The sequence below is a fragment of the Aotus nancymaae genome, unplaced genomic scaffold (assembly GCF_030222135.1).
Source record: "Aotus nancymaae isolate 86718 unplaced genomic scaffold, 86718_ANA_hifiasm-v0.15.2.pri h1tg000145l, whole genome shotgun sequence".
In the NCBI taxonomy this organism is placed as follows: Eukaryota; Metazoa; Chordata; class Mammalia; order Primates; family Aotidae; genus Aotus; species Aotus nancymaae.
This window is the reverse complement of record NW_026988560.1, coordinates 64,599-88,685: the sequence shown is the minus strand read 5'-3', so window position 1 is coordinate 88,685 and position 24,087 is coordinate 64,599. Positions and strand designations below refer to the sequence as shown.

Sequence of the window (24,087 nt, the reverse complement as noted above, 5' to 3'; positions counted from 1 at the left end):
CGCGGGTGTGCAGGGCGCAGGTGGAGACGCGGCGGGGGGCGCGGGTCTGCGGGGCGCGAGATGGAGACGCGGGTGTGCGGGGCGCGGGTGTGCCGGGCCGGGTGGAGACGTGGCCAGGGGAGGTGTTTTTTGAGAAGGTGACATTGAACAGGCTGTGTAAAGAAGCCGAGCATAGGCTCTCCTGGCACAGGGAACAGCTGGGCAAAGGTCCTGTTAGATTTTGGAGGGAGGGGCGTAGACTGGACTCAGTCCCGAGGGAGGGGAGAGCGTGTGGAGAACGTGAACCCTGAGTAAGGGGCAGGAGGTGTGAAGGGAATCGCCAGGGATCCACGTGTCTAGGTCAGTGCTAGGAATTTTGGATTTTAACGTCCAGAAAGCTTCTCCGAAGGCAAATACAAACCAAGCCCTGGAGGGAGCTACTGGGCCTGTTCCACCTTTTTGTGGACATTTTTATTGTGGTAATTGTAGATTCACAAGCAGTTACAAGACTAATCTGGAGAGATCCCTTGTACGGCGTCCCAGGTTCCCCCATTGGTCACATTCTGTGAAACTAGTGCAGGATCACAGCCAGGGCGTTGGCGGGGACACGGTCCACAGATCGTATGCAGATTTCTCCATTCTTCTTGTAGTTGTATCTGCTCTGTGCAGTTTTACCACATCTGTAGGTTCGTGTGTTGACTACCACAGTCAAAATACAGAACAGTGTCACGATAGGGCTGTCCTGTTGCCCTTTCATAACCACACAGTTTCCCTACTCCCAAACTTCAAAATTATGGTACAACGTCACAGCCAGGACGTTGACACTGATACAGTCCACCAACCGCTTGTCCTTGCCTGTGTGTGTGTGAGTCCACCGTCTCCACCTTTTGATACAGGAACTAAACATTACAGCCGCTTTAACAAGGATGCCTGCCCGCCCATCTGCTGCATGGCCTCAGAGCGGCCCTGCTTATTCTCCTGTGGGAAAGGGACACCCTCCTGCTGGTCACTCCTGTTTTCTGATGACCTCCCTCTCCACAGTGGCATTTTGTCAGCCCTTGGGAACTTTCTGGCCCAGATGATTGAGAAGAAGCGGAAAAAAGAAAACTCTCGAAGTCTCGATGTCAGCGGGCCTCTGAGATATGCTGTTTATGGGTGAGTGCTGTACAAGGGTCGGTTTATCCTGTAGCCGCTCCGTTTTTGGGCACCAAAACCGAGTGGTTGGACCACTCTGATTTGGAAATACAACTTTTTTTTAAACATTGCAGTAATTATCATGGGGAAAAGTTCAAACAGTTCATACAGTTTGTGTACACACACACGTGGTTTTCTTCTTGTTTTGGAGACAGAGTCTCACTCTATCACTCAGGCGCACAGCAACCTCTGCCTCTCGGGTTCAAGTGATTCTCCTGCCTCAGCCTCCTGAATAGCTGGGATTACAGGCACGTGCCACCAGACCCAGCTAATTTTTGTACTTTTAGTAGAAATGGGGTTATACCATGTTGGCCAGGCTGGTCTCGAGCTCCTGACCTCAAGTGATCCACCCGCCTCAGCCTCCCATATGTGGTTTTATCATGTTTCTTTTTAATTCCATGGATAGGGGTGGTTGTCTTAATTGAGCTGAGGGGCAGACCTGAGTGCAAGTAACTCATCCAAACCTAAAATCAGACTTCAGGATTCAAAAAACCCTGGGAGCATCCTAGACCGGGCTCATGGAAGAGGAAAACTGACTCAATGTGACCAGTTAGTTTCTGTTGTTATTTTCATAGTGTAAATATCCAGAAAAGAAATGCTTAGGTATCCTGAAAAGTGTCGTTTCTGAACCACTGTCTGAATTGCAAAAGCACAAAAAAAGAAGAAAAAAATAAAAAAAAATTAATTAAAAATAAAATAAAATAAAAAAAACAAAAAAGAGATTTAAAAAAACTAGGAAAAAAAAATGAATTGCAAAAGCACAGTGACTCAAGAGTTTACCTTCATCCACCCTGAGATCTTGGCCAGCAATAGTGTCATAGATGGATTATTTGAAGTATTTTGCAACTAGAGTGATTTTTTTTTTTCTTGAGACAGAATCTCTCTCTGTTGCCCAGGTTGGAGTGCAGTGGCGCGATCTCGGCTCACTGCAACCTCTGCCTTCTCAGCCTCAGCCTCCCTAGTAGCTGGGAGTACAGGCGCACACCACCATGTCCGGCTAATTGTTGTATTTTTAGTAGATTCGGGTTTTCACCATGTTGGCCAGGCTGGTCTCGATCTCTTGACCTCGTGATCCACCTGCCTCGGCCTCCCAAAGTGCTGGGATTACAGGCGTGAGCCACCGCGCCCGGCCTGCTGATTGTTTCTTTTGCTGTGCAGAAGCTTCTTTGTTTAATGAGTCCCGTTTGTCTATGTTCGGTTTCGCTGCGTTTGCTTTTGAGGAGTTGGTCACAAATTCTTTTTCTCGGCCGACGTCTAGAGGAGTTGCTCCTAGGATCTTTATGGTTTCAGGTCTTGGGTTCAGGTCTTTAATGCACCAGCTCACATTTAGAATCAACTTACTGGGGTCCTTTTTTTTTTTTATAACTCCTAACAAGTTTTGATCAGAAAGACATCAACTTTGGCAGTTATTTGGGAAGAACTGACAGTGTAGCTCTGATAGCAGTTCTGGTGCCCAGGGCCAGCCTTGGGAATCACCTCCTCTGGTCATCCGCAAGGAATGATGGGCTGGGACATCACTGCCAGCGTGAGCAGGCTGCTGCCTGGCATCTCACGGATTCTTTTCCATCTCACTGGTTGGCTCCTGAAAGCTGCAACGCTGAGTACACGCACGTGCTGTCTGCATATAAACAGAACGAAGTCAAATAGCAGTTCAAATATCATCGTGTTAGGGTTTCGGTGCCTGGAATTCAGTTCTGATGGGCAGTGAGATTGTTCACCACCTACCTTTCCTCCTTTGCAGTGGAAAGACGCCTCAGCCTTCGCCACCAAGATGGGGGGGCGGGGGCTTCTGGCCAGCCCTGAAGATGAAGTGGAGGGTGTGGACGCCAGTGCAGTTCATCAACATCAACTACGTCCCTCTGCAGGTGAGGGCCACGGGGCTCAGCTCCTGCCAAACATTACTTTCTCTCAGCCCTCCCTCCCTCCTTCCTTCCTTCCTCCCTCCTTCCCTCCCTCCCTTCCCCTTCCCCTTCCCTTCCCTCTTTCCTTTTTCTTTCTCTCTCTTTCTCTCCCTTCCTCTCTCCCTCCCTTTCTTTTTCTTTCTCTCTTTCTTTCTTTTCTTCTGTAGTTTTCCTCCAGACTTGGTTTCACCTGTGTCTATACTCCTCAAATGCCCTTGGGCTTTGCCCATGACCCTGAAACATTGATAGTTCTGGATTCAGGAAGCAACACACAAGGGTGTCCCAAGTGGTCGTCTTTGCCTCTTCCGTTCATTCAGCAAATTCTCATTAAAAGCCCCCATGGCAGGGCTGCCCTTGGCTTTTCTAGCCTTTAAACATTCCCAGTCCCAGGAGTGTACAGTCAGGCAACGTGAATCTATGCTCCTGGGTTGCAGTCCTCAAACTTGGCCCAAATAAACTCTAGTTATCCTTGGGGGGGAAATGAAAGGGCCGCGTGCAGTGGTTCACACCTGTAATCCCATCACTATGGAAGGCCAAGGCGGGCAGATCACGAGGTCAAGAGATCGAGACCCTGGCTAACACAGTGAAACCCCATCTCTACTAAAAATACAGAAAGTTAGCTGGGTGTGGTGGTAGGTGCCTGTAATTCCAGCTACTTAGGGGGCTGAGGCAGGAGAATCACTTGAACCCGGGAGGTGGAGGTTGCAGTGAGCCGAGATTGAGCCACTGCACTCCAGCCTGGGCAACAGAGCAAGACTCTGTCTCAGAAAAAAAAAATACAAAAATTAGCTGGGTGGGTGTACACTTGTAGTCCCAGCTACTCAGGTGGCTGAGGCACAAGAATCACTTGAACGCAGGAGATGGAGGTTGCAGTGAACCGAGATCGCACCACTGCACTCCAGCCTGGACAACAGAGTAAGAACCTGTCTCAAAAAAATAAATAAGATGTTAGAAAGAAACAAAACATTCCTGGTCCTTGGGCTCATGAATTATAGCTGAGGCCGAAGGCAGGCGCTGTGTAGTCATGGGTCCTACCGCTGACCTGGAAGGGCTGCCTCACAGCAGCCGTGGCAGCCACATCCGGGTGAGGGATGAGCCTGTCCAGGTACGGAGTGAAGGCCTTCTGGGGAAACAGCCTTTCTGCTCTCCTGTGCATGAAGGATCTGCTGTGGGGGCTGAGTCAAAGGTGTCGGAACAGGGCTTGGCTCTGGGCTGGTGGAGCGAAGGCCAGAGCCCCAGGCTCTGCCACTGGGATCAGCTGTCTTTATGCAAAACCGGGGTCCCCAGGACCACTCCCATGCTGAGAGGATGGGGCTCAGCACCCCCTGCAGCGTGGCAGGACACCCCCAGGTGCTGCAGGAGGAGGCCTCGCAGAGCCTGCAGGGGCCACATGCTTCCCTCCCCTACAAGGCGTGCAACCCATCAGGGTGGGTGAGCATAGCATCTGCCTGCTGCACCAAAGCTTCAGACCCCCAGGAGAGCAGCTGTGTGGAGCCTATGTGGTTGGTGTGAACAGTCCAGGCACAGGGCAGGTGGCCCTTCTGGGAAAGGTGGGTGCCGGGCCAGCCCAAGCTGCCACTAGGGAGGACCTGGACAGGCCTGCAGGGGCGGCACCTCAGCTACTAAGAGCCTTCCTGCGTAAGCACCGGCTCCGAGCCCTGCCCAGGAGGGAGGAGAGGACCAGGGTGACCCACGAGGGAGGCGGCCCAGTGTGTGCACACTGCACACCACACACACACACACACACACTGCACATAGCAAACACACTGCACACACACACACACACACCAAACACTGCACATACCACACACATACCAGACACACTGCACACACCACACTGTACATTGCACACACACACACCAAACACACCGTACATTGCACACGCACACAGCAAACTGCACACACCACACACACCAATTACACCGCACACACCAAACACACTGCACACACCACACACACACCACTGTACACACCACACACACACACACCAAACACTGCACACACCACACACACACCAAACACTGTACACACCACACACACACCAAACTGCACACACCACACACTAAACACACACCACACACCACACACTAAACACACACCACACACCAAACACCGCACACACGAAACACACCACACTGTACATACCTCACACACACACCCCAAACACACCACACACACCAAACACTACAATTCACACACACACCAAACACTGCACACACACACCAAACACACTACACATACCACAGACATACCACACACTGCACACACCACATAAAATGCACACACCACACACTGCACACAGCACACATGCCCCAAATACACTGTACACACTGCACACCACACACACCAAACACACTGTACACACCGCACAACAAACACACTGCACACACCACACACCAAACACATTGCACACACCACACACCAAACACATTGCACACACCACACACACCAAACACTACAATTCACACACACACCAAACACTGCACACACACACACCAAACACACTACACATACCACAGACATACCACACACTGCACACACCACATAAAATGCACACACCACACACTGCACACAGCACACATACCCCAAATACACTGTACACACTGCACACCACACACACCAAACACACTGTACACACTGCACAACAAACACTGCACACACCACACACCAAACACATTGCACACACCACACACACCACACTGCACACACCACACACCACATTGCACACACCACACACACCACACTGCACACACCACACACCAAACACATTGCACACACCACACACACCACACTGCATAGACCACACACCAAACACATTGCACACACCACACACACCAAACACTGCACACACCACACACACCCCAAATACACTGTACCCACTGCACACCACACACACCAAACACACTGCACACACCACACACTAAACACGTTGCACACACCACACACCAAACACACTGCACACACCACACACCAAACACATTGCACACACCACACTGCACACACCACACACCAAACACATTGCACACACCACACACACCACACTGCACACACCACACACCAAACACACTGCACACACCACACAAACCAAACACACCACACACCAAACACACTGCACACACCACACACACACCAAACACACTGCACACACCACACACACACCAAACACACTGCACACACCACACACACCAAACACACTGTACACACCACACACACACCAAATACACTGCACGCACCACACATACCCCAAACACACTGTACGCACCACACACACACCAAATACACTGCACGCACCACACACCAAACACACTGTACACACCGCAATACAAACACACTGCACACACCACACAGACCCCAAATACACTGTACACACTGCACACACCACACACCACATTGCACACACCACACACATCAAACAGTGCACACACCACACACCAATCACACTGCACACGCCACACACCAAACACACTGCACACACCACACACACACCAAACACACTGTACACACCGCACACACACCAAATACACTGTGCACACCACGCATACCCCAAACACACTGCACACACCACACACACCGCAAATACACTGTACAAGCTGCACACTGCACACACCACGCACACACCAAACACTGTACACACCACACACCAAATACACTGCACATACCACACACACGCCAAACACACTGCATACACCACACACACCAAACACACTGCACACACCACACACACACCAAACACACTGCATACACCACACACACCAAACACAGTACACACCACACACACACCAAATACACTGCACACACCACGCATACCCCAAATGCACTGCACACACCATACAACAAACACACTGCACACACCACACACACCCCAAATACACTGTACACACCACACCAAACACACTGCACACACCACACACCAAACACATTGCACACACCACACACCAAACACACTGCACACACCACTACAACCAAGCTTGTATTTTAGTAGAGATGGGGTTTCACCATGTTTGCTAGGCAGGTCTTGAACTCCTGACCTCATGTGATCTGCCCACCTTGGCCCTCAAAGTGCTGTGACTACAGGAGTGAGCCATTGCACCCGCCCTAATCTCAGTTTTATATCCCAGCCTTTCAGCTGATGTTTTTTTCTGTGTTCTTTTGCTGGAGTGCAGTGGTGCCATCTCTGCTCACTGCAACCTCTGCCTCCCAGGTTCAAGTGATTCTCCTGCCTCAGCCTCCCAAGTAGCTGGGACTTCAGGTGCTTACCACCACCCCCAGCTAATTTTTTTTTTTAGACGGAGTCTCTGTAGCCCAAGCTGAAGTGCAGTGGTGTGATCTTGGCTCACTGCAACCTCACCTCCTGGGTCTCGGTTCAAGCAATTCTGCCTCAGCCTCCTGAGTAGCTGGAATTACAGGCATGTACCACCATGCCCAGCTGATTTTTGTATTTTTATTAGAGACAGGGTTTCACCACGTTGGCCAGTCTGGTCTCCAAATCCTGACCTGAGGTAATCCACCTGACTCAGCCTCCCAAAGTGCTGAGATTACAGGTGTGAGCCACTGTGCCCAGCCAACTCCTCCTTGATAGTATTCCATTCTTGTTTCATAAGTACAATTACCCTTTAAGATCTTAGTTACAGATCGGGTGTGGTGGCTCACACCTGTAATCCCAGCACTTTGGGAGGCTGAGACAGGTGGATCACAAGGTCAAGAGATTTGAGACCATCCTGGCCAACATGGTGAAAACCCCTCTCTACTAAAATAAAAAAATTAGCCAGGCATGGTGGCACGTGCCTATAATCCCAGCTACTTGGGAGGCTGAGGCAGGAGAATCACTTGAACCCGGGAGGCAGAGGTTGCAGTGAGCAGAGATGGCACCACTGTACTCCAGCCAGGCGACAGAGCGAGACTCTGTCTTTAAAAAAAAAAAATCGGCCGGGCATGGTGGCTCACGCCTATACTCCCAGCACTTTGGGAGGCCGAGGCAGGTGGATCACGAGGTCAAGAGATCGAGACCAACCTGGTCAACATGGTGAAACCCCGTCTCTACTAAAAAATACAAAAAACTAGCTGGGCATGGTGGCGCACACCTGTAGTCCCAGCTACTCGGGAGTCTGAGGCAAGAGAATTGCTTGAACCCAGGAGGCAGAGGGTGCAGTGAGCCGAGATCGCGCCATTGCACTCCAGCCTGGGTAACAAGAGCGAAACTCCGTCTCAAAAAAAAAAAAAAAATCTTAGTTACATAAGTTTGGAAGTCTTCTTGTATCTCATATGCTGTTTCTATTTTCTGAGTTAGGTTTTTATTTATTTATTTATTCATTTTGGTCTCTTCCTTTTTAGAGAAAGGATCTTGCTGTGTTACCCAGGCTGAAGTGCGGTAGCTATTCACAGCTCTCACTAACCAGCATGGGAGTTGTGACCTGCTCCGTTTCCACGCTAACCCTAACCCTAGTGCTCTGCTGCTCCCAGGTCACTGTAGTGGTGCTGAACTTCTTGTGGGTACCCAATGAGCAAAGCACAGTACAGCTCGCAAGTCCTGGGCTCGAGCCGTTCTCACCTCAGCCTCCCCAGTAGCTGGGACTGTGGGGTGTGCCACTGTGCCTGGCTCTGTCTTCTTGATTAGGTTTTCCTTAAATGTCTCTTGATGCTTGATGGTTCATTTATTTTTCAGACAGAGTCTCACTCTGTCACCAGGCTAGAGTGCGGTGGCGTGACTGCTCACTCTGTGGCTGGGACTATAGGTGCGTGCCACCACACCCAGCTAATTTTTGTATTTTTAGTAGAGATGGGGTTTCACCATGTTGGCCAGAATAGTCTCGATCTCCTGACCTCATGATCCACCCGCCTTGGCCTCCCAAAGTGCTGCGATTACAGGCATCAGCTACCGTGCCTGGCCCAGTTCATTTGTTTTTAAAAATCAATGCCACTAAGACATTCTTTGGAAGCTTATTGTGGGCCGCACTTGTGCACAAGTGTGGTGGCACACACCTGTAGTTCCAGTTACTCCAGAGACTGAGGCAGGGTAATCACTTGAGCCCAGGAATTGGAGGCTTCAGTGAGCTGTGATTGCATCACTGCACTCCAGCCTGGACAGGAGAGTAACAACACCCTGTCTCTTAAAAAAAATACATTTTGTAAAACATTTTAAATTTTACTTTTTGAGACAGTGTCTCGCTCTGTTGCCCAGGTTGGAGCGCAGTGGCACGATCTCGGCTCACTGCAGCCTCTACCTCCTGGTTTCAAGCGATTCACCTGCCTCAGCTTCCTAAGTAGCTGGGATTACAAGCATATGCTACCATGCCTGGCTAATTTTATACCAACTCAGTCTTCAAACTCTAAGTGATTTTCATTTTTTGAGACAGGGTTTTACACTGTTGCCCAAGCTAGAGTGCAGTGGTGCGATCATGGCTCACTGCAGCTTTCACCTTCTGGGCTAAGGTGATCCTCTAGCCTCAGCCTCCAGAGCAGCTGGGACTAGAGGTGCCTGCCACCATGCCCAGCTAATTTTTTTCTTTTTGAGACAGAGTCTCACTCTGTTGCCCAGACTGGATTGCAGTGGTACAGTCTCAGCTCACTGCAATCTCCACCTCCTAGGTTCAAGCGATTCTCCTGCCTCAGCCTCCTGAGTCTCTAGTATCACAGGCTCCAGTCACCACACCTGGCTAATTTTGTATTTTTAGTGGAACCCAGGTTTCACCATGATGGCCAGGCTGGTCTCGAACTTCTGACCTTAGGTGATCCACCCGCCCCAGCCTCCCAAAGTGTAGGGATTACATTCGTGAGCCACCATGTCTGGCCCTAAGTGATTTTTTCTTTTTTGTGTGTGTCTGAGATGGAGTCTTGCTCTGCTGCCCAGGCTGGAGTGCAGTGGCTCGATCTCGGCTCACTGCAACTTCCTCCTCCCGGGTTTAAGCAATTCTGTGCTTCAGCCTGCCGAGTAGCTGGGATTACAGGCATGTGCCACCTCGCCTGGCTAATTTTTTGTATCTTTAGTAGAGACGAGGTTTCACCATGTTAACCAGGATGGTCTCGAACTCTTAACCTCATGATCCACCCGCCTCGGCCTCCCAAAGTGCTGGGATTACAGGTGTGAGCCAATGCGCCCAGCGTGATTTTTAAAAAGCTTAAATGAGGGGGCCGGGCGCGGTGGCTCACGCCTGTAATTCCAGCACTTTGGGAGGCCGAGGCGGGTGGATCACGAGGTCAAGAGATCGAGACCATCCTGGTCAAAGTGGTGAAACCCCGACTCTACTAAAAATACAAAAAATTAGCTGGGCATGGTGGCGCGTGTCTGTAATCCCAGCTACTCAGGAGGCTGAGGCAGGAGAATTGCCTGAACCCAGGAGGCGGAGGTTGCGGTGAGCCGAGATCGCGCCATTGCACTCCAGCCTGGGTAACAAGAGCGAAACTCCGTCTCAAAAAAAAAAAAAAAAAAAAAAGCTTAAATCGGATCATGTCATTTCCCAACTTTAAAATGTGCAGAGATGGTCCGGCAATCCCACTTCTGGGTACAGACGCAAAAGAATGAGTCAGAGAGATCTGGACGCCGTTGTAGCACTGTTCACAATAGCCAGGAGGGGCAACACAGCAAGCGCCCGGCAGCGGCTCAGCAGCGGGGTCGGTCCACGCAGGGAGCGCTGATCCCCCGGAAGGAAACCCAGGCTCGAACGCAGTCCCTCTGAGGACACGGCTAAGCGAAACGCGCCGGCCACGGAGGGACAGTCCCGCAGGAGAGGGCGGTGCTGGGCCGGGGTTGAGGAGTCGGGACCAGGGAAAGGAACAGCCCGGCAGGACCTGAGAGCTTTTCACGCCACTTGACCCGCACACGCAGGAACGGCGCCGACAAACAACTTTATTTCGTGTTCCGCCACCAAACAAATACCGTTTAAACCTGCGGTGGTTTCCCAGTTCCCTTAACCCAGGGCCCCACGTTCTCTGGGTGGAAGCCCAGACCTCCAGGGGGGTGGGGGTCGGCAGGCCAGGCCACTTGGACTCCAGGCGGCCTCCTGTGTGTACGGGTTCCTGGGGCTCCTGGGGCCGAGGGCTTCAGCTTGATGTCTTCTGGCCAATCAGACAAGCACCCCAGGCTCTCGGAATCCCCACGCCATGAGCTTCCAAAAATTAGAGTTTGCATGAAAACCTGGAGGGAGACGAGGGCAAGCGGAGGGTTCTCCTTGGATCCGTTCTGTGCCGGGAAAGCCCTGGGCCCCACAGCCGACCTTCCCTCCCACCTTGCTGGCCGGAATCGGGTCCACTACCCCCTTTTAAAGCCATCGCCATCAAGGGACACAGAATTGCCGTAAGTGGCTCAGCAGAACTGAGTGGAACACCGGTCCCCAAGCCAGTGACGCTGGAGGCCACCCACGTGGACAGAGCAGGGAGAGGCAGGGAGGGGGAGGGCCGGGCTTTGTGGCCACTGCAGTCAGCCTACCAAGTCGCTGAACGAGGCCACTCTGTCACTGTGGAACTGGTCACCGCCGCCACCTGGGGCTGCCGGCTGGTTGGGAGGTGCAGGGGAGGCTCTGGAGAGCTGGAGGAGGGGAGCCGGGGTCTCCGCAGGCAGCTTCTTTCCTGGCAGGCCTATCACTCGTCCCACGCTCATCTCCCCCAGGGGAGGAATTGTAAGCAGCAGACGAAAAGCGGAGGGAACCAGGGCCACACGAGAGGGACCCAGCTACCGGAGGGGAGGGGACTGCGGCCGAGAGGAGGGACCCAGCTACCGGAGGGGAGGGGACTGCGGCCCAGAGGAGGGACCCAGCTACCGGAGGGGCGGGGACTGCGGCCTAGAGGAGGGACCCAGCTACCGGAGGGGAGGGGACTGCGGCCTAGAGGAGGGACCCAGCTACCGGAGGGGAGGGGACTCCGGCGAGAAGCAGCGGGCACCACCCCACCCTGATGAAGGCCCCCGCCCACACTGATGAAGGCCTCTCCTGTCCCGAGGAGCTTGTGGCCGTTTCCACACCCGTGGAGAGTAGATGGATTTTTAAATCATCTGAAGCTACAGGAAAGATTCGTCCTGAAGCTTTTTTCAAATGAGGTAATGTGTTTTTCTGTCTTGGCCTTTTAATAAATCATGCATTAGGCAAATGGTAACATTTAAACCAATTATGAGCAATTGATCTTAATTTTTTTTAAGAACATAGAACTGAGTTATGACCTACTTTTTGTGAATATAATACCTTTACCAAAATAAAACAATGAGAGTTATGTCTTATGCATTAGCTCACACTGTTGGAGAAAAACAATTTTTCATTTTTCTTTTTTTGGATGAGAGCACATTATCAAAATTTTTATGTACAAAATAGTATTTCCTTCTTAGTAAATGTAGGGGTTTTGACAATGGCCGTGTTTCACAATAACACAACACCTCTCATCAAAACACTAGGAGTAATTACACCATCTTCATTATACAGATGACAGAAGTTAAGCATCAAAGGTTTATTCGTCACTCACAGTAGGTCAAAATAACCTGAAAAACAACCCAGCATGGGACTTTTTGTTTAAAATGAGTGAATCTCCAAAAGGATAGTAAAAATGGAGTGTGTTTTAAAAGTTTACATTTTTAAAAAATAATGCTTTTAACCCTTATGAAATACAGTGTGATATTGTTATGCATTGGAATTCACACCATAAATCTAAGGGGTGTGTATGCATTTAACTTGAAGGGTGCTCACTTGAGCCACTTTGTGAACATGAGGTCAGGGTCTCCCTTCCATACAGGAATCGACTTATTTGTGTATCCTAGACCTCTGCCCCTTCTCCCTTGGGAGAATCCTGGACTGAGAACATGGGGCTATGTATGCGCTTATTTTCAGCAGCTCACAGTGGCCTTGGACAAGTCTTTTCTCTTCTCTAGGCTTCAGATCCAATCTGAATGGCACAGGTGCCAAACGGGTCATTTGTAACCTGTGACTTCAAAAAAGCTGTTACAGCTCTTTGTACCAAGTGTGCTCTGCAGACATGTGGCACATTTTGTTATGCTCAGGAAGTGTTTTAAACAGTTTCAAATCAGTCTTTTAACATTTTTTAATATTTTGCATAAATATCCAGACGTCCTTTGTCTCCCGGAGCATCTGAGGCTCTGGTGCCCCAGGCTGCATTCCTGCGGGGCCCCGGGGTGGCAGCTGGGCTGCGGTGACCCTTTCCCACACCTCAGGCACCCAATGACTCTGGTCTGCTGGTTCCCCCACCCCACTGCCTACAGGAGCTAAAAAGAAATTATTTAGGAAGTTAGTGAGAGTAAGAATCCTCAGTAAAGTTTCCCTTTTAACAAAAAGCAGCTCCCCCAAATCATTTCTTTTCTAACAAAGAGCAGCCTGTAAAATGGAGCTGCGGACACAGATAAGCAAGCTGGACGCCCGCACGGGTGAGTGCCGGCAGTTGTGCCGATAGAAAACGGCTACCTGGGCTGGGCGCGGTGGCTCACGCCTGTGATCCCAACACTTTGAGAGGCTGAGCGGGGCAGATCACAAGGTCAGGAGATTGAGATCATCCTAGCCAACATGGTGAAAACCCATCTCTCCTAAAAATACAAAAATTAGCTGAGCGTGGTGACAAGTGCCTATAATCCCAGCTACTCAGGAGGCTGAGGCAGGAACATAGTTTGGACCCAGGAGGTGGAGGTTGTGGTGAGCCGAGGTCATGCCACTGCACTCCAGCCTGGTGACAAAGCAAGACAGTGAATAAAAAAAAAAGAAAGAAAGAAAAGGAGAAGGAAGGAAGGAAGGAAGAAGGCTACTTGAGGGCCAGGCATGTTCAACATGGACCTTCATCTTCTCTTTTCTTTGTCAACCACGTGTACAGCAAAGGAGCGGGCAACATGGCACCAGCCAGGTAGAGACATCATCTGCGTAGTGAAAGACGAGGGTGGGGCAGCCAGCTTCTTTGTGCATTATGTAAATGGTACCCCTGGTCCAACTAATTTTGGACGCTATGTAAATCAGACACTGCCTCTTCAAGATCATCTGTGAAACCCCGTGCATTTCACCAGGAAACTGGAACACCCGCTGGAGAGCTCCCCTCTGCCTGCAGGAGAAAGAGCTTTTCTCTTTTCTCTTTCTTTTGCCTATTAAACCTCTGCTCTTAAACTCACTCCTTGCGTGTGTCCTCACCCTCGATTTCCTTGGCGTGTGGCTCCAAACCTTGGGCATTACCCCAGATACACGACCCTGCTTCACCGCGTCCTTTCCTCTCTAGCCTGAGACGCTGTCACTGCGATAACTCACTTTGCTTGCCCTACTGATCACCTTATAGTCAGGTGGGGTCTGTCTTGTGCCTGTGTCTTTCTCAAGTCAGCATCAGTGGTCAACTATGAGAACTGTTAATTCCAAGAAAAGCCCTTGTACTCATTTCAGTTTGCAATCCTTTTCTCATGAATATTAAAATATTCCTTCAATCTGGGCTTCTTTTCTACCACCAGAAATCCCACCACACCAATCCCATTAATCTGGGCTCAGAGACAGTATTTTCCTTTCTTTTTAAAATAATTTTTGTATTTCTCTCTCTCTCTCTTTTTTTTTTTTATTGTAGTTTAGGTTCTGGGGTACATGTGCAGATCATGCAGGATTGTTGCATAGGTACACACATGGCAAGGTGGTTTGCTGCCTTCATCCCCCATCACCTATATCTGGTATTTCTCCCCTCATTACCCCTCCCCACCCTCCCCACTGACCCGCTGTCCACAGTGTGTGAGGCTCCCCTCCCTGTGTCCACATGTTCTAATTGTTCAACACCTGCCTATGAGTGATACCATGCGGTGCTTGATTTTCTGTTCTTGTGTCAGTTTGCTGAGAATGATGGTTTCCAGATTCATCCATGTCCCTATGAAGGGCACGAACTCATCGTTTTTAATGGCTGCATAGTATTCCATGGTGTGTATGTGCCACATTTTCTTTATCCAGTCTCTTGTTGATGGACATTTGGGTTGGATCCAGGTCTTTGCTATTGTAAACAGTGCCGCAATGAACATATGTGTGCATGTGTCTTTATGATAGAACAATTTATAATTCTTTGGATATATACTCAGTAATGGGATGGCTGGGTCAAATGATATTTCTATTTCTAGGTCCTTGAGGAATCGCCACACTGTCTTCCACGATGGTTGAACTAATTTACACTCCCACCAACAGTGTAAAAGTGTTCCTATTTCTCTACATCCCCTCCAGCATCTGTTGTCTCCAGATTTTTTAAGATCACCATTCTAACTGTCGTGAGACGGTATCTCAATGTGGTTTTGATTTGCATTTCTCTAATGACCAGTGATGATGAACATTTTTTCATATGCTTGTTGGCCTCATAGATGTCTTCTTTTGTAAAGTGTCTATTCATATCCTTTGCCCACTTTGGATGGGCTTGTTTTTTTCTTGTTAATCTGTTTTAATTCTTTGTAGATTCTGGATATTAGCCCTTTGTCAGATGGGTAGAATGCAAAAATTTTTCCCATCTAAATTTGTTGCCCAGATTCAATCACAATTAAACATTCATACATAGGGGACTGCGAAAAGGTGGAAAAGAGATTAAACACAACGGATTTTCTCAAAAGACTTAACTTCTGTTTTGGAAAACCTAAAACTCACTATAAATAGAGTTCCTCATAGAGCACAATGTAATAATGGGAAAAGCAATCAGTTATGAATTCTTCAGTGTTTGCTGAAATCTGTTCTGTTTATTGTCTTTTCTTCTCTCTCTTTCTCTCTCTCTCTCTCTCTCTCTCTCTCTCTCTCTCTTTCTCTCTTTCATTCTTTTGCCGAGGCTGGAGTGCAATGGTATAATCTCGGTTCACCACAACCTCCGCCTCCCAGGTTCCAGCCAGCGATTCTCCTGCCTCAGCCTCCGAGTAGCTGGGATTACAGGTGTGTGCTAATTATTGTATTTTTAGTAGAGATGGAGTTTCACTATGTTGGCCAGGCTGGTCTTGAACTCCTGATCTCAGGTGACCCACCCACCTCGGCCTCCCAAAGTACTGGGATTATAGGTGTGAGCCACCGCACCCAGCCAATTCTGTGTATTGTATCTTTTTAAAATTAAAATAATTGTAGTAACAAAACACATAACATAAATACACTTCCAAATATTTAAACAGGATGTATAACTCTTTTTGCTCTTTAAACATAATAATCTGTCATATTCCCCACATTCCTGTTATATGTAAGTATAAAATTTACCATCGTAACCATTTTGAAGTCTACAGCTCCATGGTGGCAACATTCACATTGCTGTGCAACAAATTTTTAGAACTTTGTCGCCTTGCAAAACTGAAATTCTGTACCCATGACGCTAACAGCGACGTCTCATTTTCACGAGTCTGCCCACCTCCGGGCAAGTACCTTCTCCTCTCTGTCTGTGAATGTGATTGCACTAGCTACCTTCTATGTGGGATCCTGCAGTATCTGTCTTTTTGTGACTGACTTCTTTCACTTAGCATAATGTCCCCAAGGCCCAGCTACTGTGTTGTCTCATTTAACTCTTAAGGCAGTCCTGGGAGATGGGTCTTATTTACAGATGAGCAAACGGAGGTTCCAACAGACGTCCAGTGTCACCTGACAATGCGCAACAGGTCAAGGTTTCAAATTCCAGTTAAAATCCCTGTGGTGGGGCTGGACACGGTGGCTCACACCTGTAATCCCAGCACTTTGGGAGGCCGAGGCGGGCAGATCACCTGAAGTCAGGAGTTTGAGACCAGCCTGACCAACGTGGTGAAACTCTGTCTCTACTAAAAATACAAAAATTAGCCAGGAGTGGTGGCCGGCACCTGTAATCCCAGCTACTCAGGAGGCTGAGGCAGGTGAATCACTTGAACCTGGGAGGCAGAGGTTGCAGTGAGCTGAGATCACACCACGGCACTCCAGCCTAAGTAAATAAAGAATAAATCCCTGCTGCTACCTTGTAGGCCAGGGTTTCTCAAAGCAGAATCTGCTGGGGCGTGGGAGGACACTCCAGCATTTCCCGGAAGCTCTGCTGCTTTCTACAATGTATGTAAGTTTTATTTCTATCTTGCTGGCTATCTTTTCCTTTCTGCCTTTTATCTGGGGGAGAGAGTTGGGCTGGCTCAGGTGCAAATACTTAATCACACTTCTCGTCTATTGGTGCAATCTCTCCTGTGATCCGTAGGAATCTGCGCTATTAATGTGTTTCCTTTTCCTCCCCCATCCGAGATTCTTCCTCCTGCCGTCTTCTAAGGCACAGGTGTTGGCTGTAGCTTGAACAGGACAAATATCCTTATAAAGTCGCCGTGTTGGCGTGTGCATGCATGGGTGTGTGTGTGTGTGTTTCAAGCCACAGATTTAACTCTCTATTTGCCACTGTTCTTATTTTGAAATTTGTTTTGCATTGTTCTTAGTTATACCAAAGTTATTACTTTTCACATTTTTAAGAATCAACAGGTCCACAGATCTGTAAAACATATCACAAAAAGGAGCAAATTCTGTTCATCCACTCCTCCTATTATTCTTTTCAGAGATGTTTTCAACACATTTAGCTGAGTTTTAGTATTTATCGTCAAATGGCATGTTTATCTTATTTCTGTTTCTATTTACTAAAATCATCTGTCATATCCCTAATATTGCTGATGTGCCTTAAGCTTTCTTTCACGTCCCTCTTCCCTGTGTGAGCCCCTTCTGTCCCTCATTCCAACAATCTTTCTAACATACATTTCTTTAACTTGTATTTTAGGTTCAGGGGTCCATGTGCAGGCTTGTTATGTAGGTAAGTTGCATGTGACGGGGCTTTGTGTACAGATTATTTCATCCCCCAGGTGATAAGCCTAGTACCCGAGAGGGAGAGATTTCCATCCTCACCGTCCTCCCTTCACCCTCAGTTAGGCCCTAGTGTCTACTGTTCCCTTCTTCGTGTCCATGTGTATTCAATGTCTTGCTCCCACTTATGAGTGAGAACACGTGGCACTAAGTTTTCTGTTCCTGGGTTAGTTTGTTTAGGATAATGGCTTCCAGCTCCATCTATGTCACTGCAAAGGACATGCCCTCATTTGCTTTTTATGTCCCTGTCATATTCCATGGTGTATATGTACCACGTTTTCCTCATCCAGTCTACCGTTGATGGACATCGACTTTAATTCCATGTTTTTGCTCTTGTGAATAGTGCTGCGGTGAACATATGCGTGTATGTGTTTTTATGGTAGAATGATTTACAGCCTTTGGGCATATACCCAATAATGGGATTGTTGGGTCAATTGGTAGTTTTGCCATGCGTCCTTCTAACACACATTTTTCTCTATCAGTATTCTGCTAATTTTTACGAACATACAAGCCCTAAGCTGAAACACCTTTTGCTTCCTTGACTTTCTCTGCTTTCCCTTGAGCTAATAAGTGTTATGCTTTTATTTGCTTAGATATCGGTGCTTACGCTCACATGGTCAGAACAATCTGTTACTCTGTCTATGTTTGCTTCCTGAAGGAGCCTCCTGCTCTGCTGAGCTGCCCCAGCCTGGCTGGGTGCCTAAGGCCTGAGCGCCACTTCCCCAGGTTCACCCTTCACCATCTTCCCGGCATCCCCCTTCCTCTCCAGGGCTGGATCCCCTGTTTCCCGTATGCAGAGTCCTTCTTTTTCTCTGTTTGGTGAAGTGCGTTCTGCGCTTTATGCTGGGGATTCGGTATGTGACATTTCTTTCTTAGATTTTCATGTCTGAAAATGTCTTTATTCTTACCCCATATTTGATTAAACATCCCATATGTTCAAATACTAAACCGGCCATCAATCTTCATTTGAATTTTAATGCGCTGATCTACTATTTTGGAACTTCCAGTATATTATTGAGAAAATGGAAATTACTCTGATTCTAATTTTTTTAATGTGGTAGAAATGCACACCCCTGATTCAAAAATTATCAAAGATGTTGGTTTACTGCTAGAGGAAAAGAGAAAGAAATGCGATTGTCTCAAATCACTAGTCTTCTCAGTACTTTAAAGTTTACCTTGGATTTCCCAGCATTTATTTTTAAAATGCATCTATGTGGTCACATGTGTATTATGTTTGTTACTTCTAGTGGCTACGTGACATTCCACGGTAAGCACCTATGGTCATGTCCACACCCGCTCCTGATTGATGGAAAATTCAGTTGCTTCCGTCTTCCCGCTAACACGCACAGTTACTTACCCACAGCCCAGCATGAGAATGACCCTGGGTTATTTACCACACACAGGACTGCAGAGAAAGGACATATATATCTATATATTCACAATTTTATGTGATTCCACTAATTTGCTCTTTAGAATGGCTAAGCCAGATTTATTTTGCCCCCAGCAGTGGCAGGGATCCCATTATGTTACATCCTTACCAACTCTTGGAGTTAATCTATCCTGCTCAGTATCCCCACCTGATGGGCATAAAATGGTATCATGTAATGCTCTCTTTTACATTCTTAGTTTAGTAGTTAGTTTGAATGCATCTTCAACTCTTAGGCTTCTCCTTTTGTAAGTATATTCCTAGGCATTTAGAATAATCCAAGTGGTTGCTTTTTACAAATTTTATATTTTTAATTTTCATGGGTACATAGTACGTGTAAACAACGGACTGCTTTGAAAGAAAGTCACATCTATTTCAGCATCTGTGCTAGTGTTGATATTCATCATTGCTTCAGCATCAGGTGGACTCTCAAACCAGGACAGCATTGCACAAATTGTAGGGTGTGGGCTCCTCTCTAATGTGGATGTGTTGGGAAGAGGTTGTGAGTGTTCAGTTTGAGAGTTCTGTTCTATCCTACACCGCATGAATAAAGCCAAGTGTAATGATCCGTGTTCACAGCAGTTCTAAGGAGGACTCCCTTTGTGATGGAACAGTGAGGAACAACTGACTGGAGAAGGAGGTCTTTGAGTGGCTGCTAATGGATCGGGAGGAATTCTTGTTACCAATCCTCCATCGCCGCAAAGCACGTTGGTGAATGAAGCTAAGAATGGAACTCCATTAGACACGATGAAGCTGATATGAGCACAAGGAAATGATTTACAGTCTGGGGAGGTAAATTAGAATATGAAAGCCTGTAAGCAAAGTAACTTAGACAATAAACAGGTACATAAGTTAGTGAATTTAAGCATAAACACCCTCTCCCAGCTTCCCAAATACCAACTTTTCCTACCACAGTTTGACATTTTTATTGTGATTTTTCAGAGTTTCTGGAAAATGAAAATAACCATCTCTATGTATAATGTGAAGTTATTTGCATAGATCATGTTTACTAGTTTTAAGCACTCTTAGTAGCAATTAATTTTAAACTTCTGTGCATGAAATTCTTAAGATAGCTGATATGTGTGCCCTTCTTATGGCTAATGAAAAAGTCAAAGCTTGTTAGAAAAACATTTCATATTTTTGCTGAGTCATCTTTTCTATAAATGTCATCTTTTTCTTTTTGCAATAACTAAACTATAATAGAAAAGAATAGAGTGGGCATGCCTGTCCCTACTTTGGCTCCAGGATAATGGAAAATTTGTATCCACGCAGGCTAAATGATCTGAGTCCTGTGGCTCAGCTGCAGAGACCCCATCACTCACATTGGTGGTGACACATTGCATCAGTGTCCCGATGAGCAGCCCTGCTGGTCTAAAAAGAGACCCTTTTAGTCCTTAACAATACATTAGATGTCAGTTATTTTATTTTATTTTTGAGACGGAGTCTCACTCTGTCACCCAGGCTGGACTGCAATGGCGTGATCTCAGCTCACTGCAACCTCTGCCCCCTGGGTCCAAGAGAATCTCCTACCTCAGCCTTGCCAGTAACTGGGATTATAGGTGCCTGCCACCGCACACAGCTAATTTTTGTATTTTTAGTGGAGACGGGGTTTCGCCGTTTTGGCCAGGCTGATCTTGAACTTCTGACCTCGTGATCCACCCGCCTCGGCCTCTCAAAGCACTAGAATTACAGGCATGAGCCACTGCACCTGGCCTGGATGCCAAATTTTAACAAAAACATGTTTGCCTTTCGCAGAATCAATAATAAAATGTGTTTTCTACCCATCAGGTAGTGCTTTAACAGATCATTTTTGTGAATTTGAGTATTTCAAGGGACAAACATTCCAGAAAATGAATACATGTTAAATACTCATAATTATGGATACCCTCTGCTTATGGTAAAATATATACTTTAAATTTTGCTCTCATCCATTAAAATATAGGCTGGAGAGTGATGCAACGCAGATTTCGTAGATAAGACTACGGCTGCCACTAGCACTTCAAAATAATGTGGTTCATGACTTACGAGGTTTTATCTGAATCTCCTTTTCCTCCACACTTACTTTGGAAGAATATGACTCCATAATTCATAGTAAATAATGCAAAACTTTGAGGACTTAATAAGTGGTCCTAAGATACAGAGAAATGGCTTGGAAGCAATTTTTCCTTCCATTATTTGTAATACTTTTTTAGAATTATGGGGTGGATAATATGTTTACACTTTAAATCTTTTGCTTGAACATAGTGTAATCCATTATCACCGTGTGCTCAAAAACTTAGAACAATAAACACACACGCACACAGAGATCATTAGTGCACTGTGCCTTTAATTATCACAAAGTGCACAGAGGTACACATATGCAATCACCGCCAATGTCAGGAAACAGACATTTAGGGACATCCAGAAAATGCCACAGCAGCCTCCTCCGATCACTGGCTTCATCCTCCCTAAAGACAACCATCATTTCAAAAGGATAAACAATTTTCCTCATGGAGTCCAATATTGGAGACTTTATTTAGGAGACTCATTCATGTGACTGGGTGTGACCTTCATTCGTTCATTTGTATTACGTATTGCTTATCATTGTGTGAATACACTAACGTGTATCCATTTCACTGGTGAGACACACTTGAATTGTTTTCAGTGTGCAGATCTCCTGAGTAATGCTGCAATGACTATCCTGGCACATGTCTTTGTGGTCATTTGTGTGGAGTTCGGTTGAGTATAGTCCAAAAACTGAAATGGCTTAACCATGGGGTCTATATTGGGAGGGCCGCCGGGAGGCACTAGCTTGGCCAGATGCGGCCATGGGGAGGCCGGGGACGGGACCTGTGGATAAAGGCTGCCCCAGAGGCAGTAGCTGGGCCTGAGCAGAGGCCATGGTGATGCCACGAGCTGGGCCCACAAGGACCTGGTGCAGGCAGGAGCTGGGCCTGTGGAGGCCAGGCCTGGAGAGGAAGCTTAGGGCCTGGAATGGCCGCCAGGAGGCAGGAGCTGGCCCGGGAGAGACTGTGATATGCGAGCTGGGCTGAGGACCTGGGCCTACACTCAAGGCCAGTGCAAGGCGAGAGCTGGGTCCGGGGGGGTTGCCACAGGCACGAGCTGGGCCCAAACGGGCCAGTGTGAGGGAGGTGCTGGGCCTGTGGACGCAGCTGGGATGCAGCCAGGCAGCCAGGCAGGATCTTGACAAGGGGAAGCTGCCAGCACACAGCAGCTGGTGCTGGGGAGGCTGTGGGGGGTCCAGAGTTGGGCCCGGAGGCCCAGTCCCGCTGGCCGTGGGAGGCCCAAGCATTGGGTCCTGAAGTCCACCTCTGCAGGTACAGTTTTTACCCTCCCGGTGGCCCCCCCAACATGGGTGCAATACGTCATCGCGTGGGCCCCTCCAGGGCCAGGTTCTACCACCCAGCAGCTCCCTGGGGCCCAGCGCCTGCCTCCCGTCGACGTCTCCAAGATGTCCAGCCTCTGCCTCCCAAGGCCCGGAACGTCCTCCTGGCCGCGTCTATGGGCCCATGTTTTGCCTCCCAGCAGCCTCTTTTGGCTCGGCTCCTGGGGGCCGAGCGCGGTGGCTCACGCCTGTAATCCCAGCACTTTGGGAGGCTGAGGCAGGTGGATCACTAGGTCAAGAGATTGAGACCATCCTGGTCAACATGGTGAAACCCCGTCTCTACCAAAAATACAAAAAAATTAGCTGGGCATGGTGGCGCATGTCTGTAATCCCAGCTACTCAGGAGGCTGAGGCAGAAGAATTGCCTGAACCCAGGAGGCAGAGGTTGTGGTGAGCTGAGATCATGCCATTGCACTCCAGCCTGGGTAACAAGAGCGAAACTACGTCTCAAAAAAAAAAAAAAAAAAACAGAAAACAAAAAATTAGCTGGGCATGATGGCATGTGCCTATAATCCCAGCTACTCAGGAGGCTGAGGCAGGAGAATTGCCTGAACCCAGGAGACGGAGGTTGCGGTGAGCCGAGATCGCGCCATTGCACTCCAGCCTGGGTAACAAGAGCGAAACTCCGTCTCAAAAAGAAAAAAAAAAAAAAAAATTAGCTGGGCATGATGGCATGTGCCTGTATTCCCAGCTACTCAGGAGGCTGAGGCAGGAGAATTGCCTGAACCCAGGAGATGGAGGTTGCGGTGAGCTGAGATCGCGCCATTGCACTCCAGCCTGGGTAACAAGAGCGAAACTCCGTCTCAAAAAAAAAAAAAAAATACAAAAAATTGCTGGGCATGATGGCACGTGCCTGTAATCCCAGCTACTCAGGAGGCTGAGGCAGGAGAATGCCTGAACCCAGGAGGCAGAGGTTGTGGTGAATCGCGATCACGCCATTGCACTCCAGCCTGGGTAACAAGAGCAAAACTCCGTCTCAAAAAAAAAAAAAAAAAAAAAAAAAAAGGCTGCTGGGAGGCAAAACATGGGCCCATAGATGTGGCCAGGAGGAGGATGTGGGCCTAGGGAGGCATAGGCTAGACCTCCTGGAGAGGCTGACAGGAGGCCGGAGCTAGGGCCCAGGGGGCCTTTGGGAGGCAGGAGCTGGCCCGGGAGGGCCCAACCTGATGACGTTTTGCTCCCATGTGGAGGAGATGCCAGGAGGGCAGGAGCTGGGCCTGGAGAGGCCAACTTCAGGACCCAATGCATGGGTCTGCTGAGGCCAGCAGGAGGAGGCCAGAGCTGGACCAGCAGAAGCCGACTCGGGGACGTTTGGGGCCTGGAGGCGCTCTGGGAGAGCAGTAGCCAAGCCTGGACAGGCCAGCCTGAGACATGAGCCAGGTGGGTCTGGAGAGCCTGAGTCGAGGGCCTGAGCTTTCGGTCCTACAAAGGCTGCCGGGAGCTGGGTAGGAGCCGAGT

At 48.5% G+C, this 24,087-nt stretch overlaps 1 protein-coding gene and 1 long non-coding RNA gene across 2 annotated transcripts in view; both read left to right on the top strand.

The window, feature by feature from the left end:
- Nucleotides 1-2,954: 2,954 nt before the first annotated feature.
- Nucleotides 2,955-21,930, top strand: LOC135272915 (uncharacterized). The gene is made up of 3 exons (XR_010340838.1): nucleotides 2,955-3,038; nucleotides 17,736-17,768; nucleotides 18,588-21,930. It is a non-coding gene; the product is annotated as an uncharacterized LOC135272915 (long non-coding RNA).
- Nucleotides 4,099-24,087, top strand: part of LOC135272910 (histidine-rich glycoprotein-like) — a 68,377-nt gene continuing 48,388 nt past the window's right edge. Inside the window, exons 1-4 of the mRNA XM_064371614.1 lie at nucleotides 4,099-4,179; nucleotides 4,362-4,501; nucleotides 4,591-4,783; nucleotides 5,874-7,710. Coding sequence (XP_064227684.1) covers nucleotides 4,099-4,179; nucleotides 4,362-4,501; nucleotides 4,591-4,783; nucleotides 5,874-7,082 — 1,623 coding nt within the window. The 3' untranslated portion in view covers nucleotides 7,083-7,710. The remainder of the gene's footprint in view (nucleotides 4,180-4,361; nucleotides 4,502-4,590; nucleotides 4,784-5,873; nucleotides 7,711-24,087) is intronic.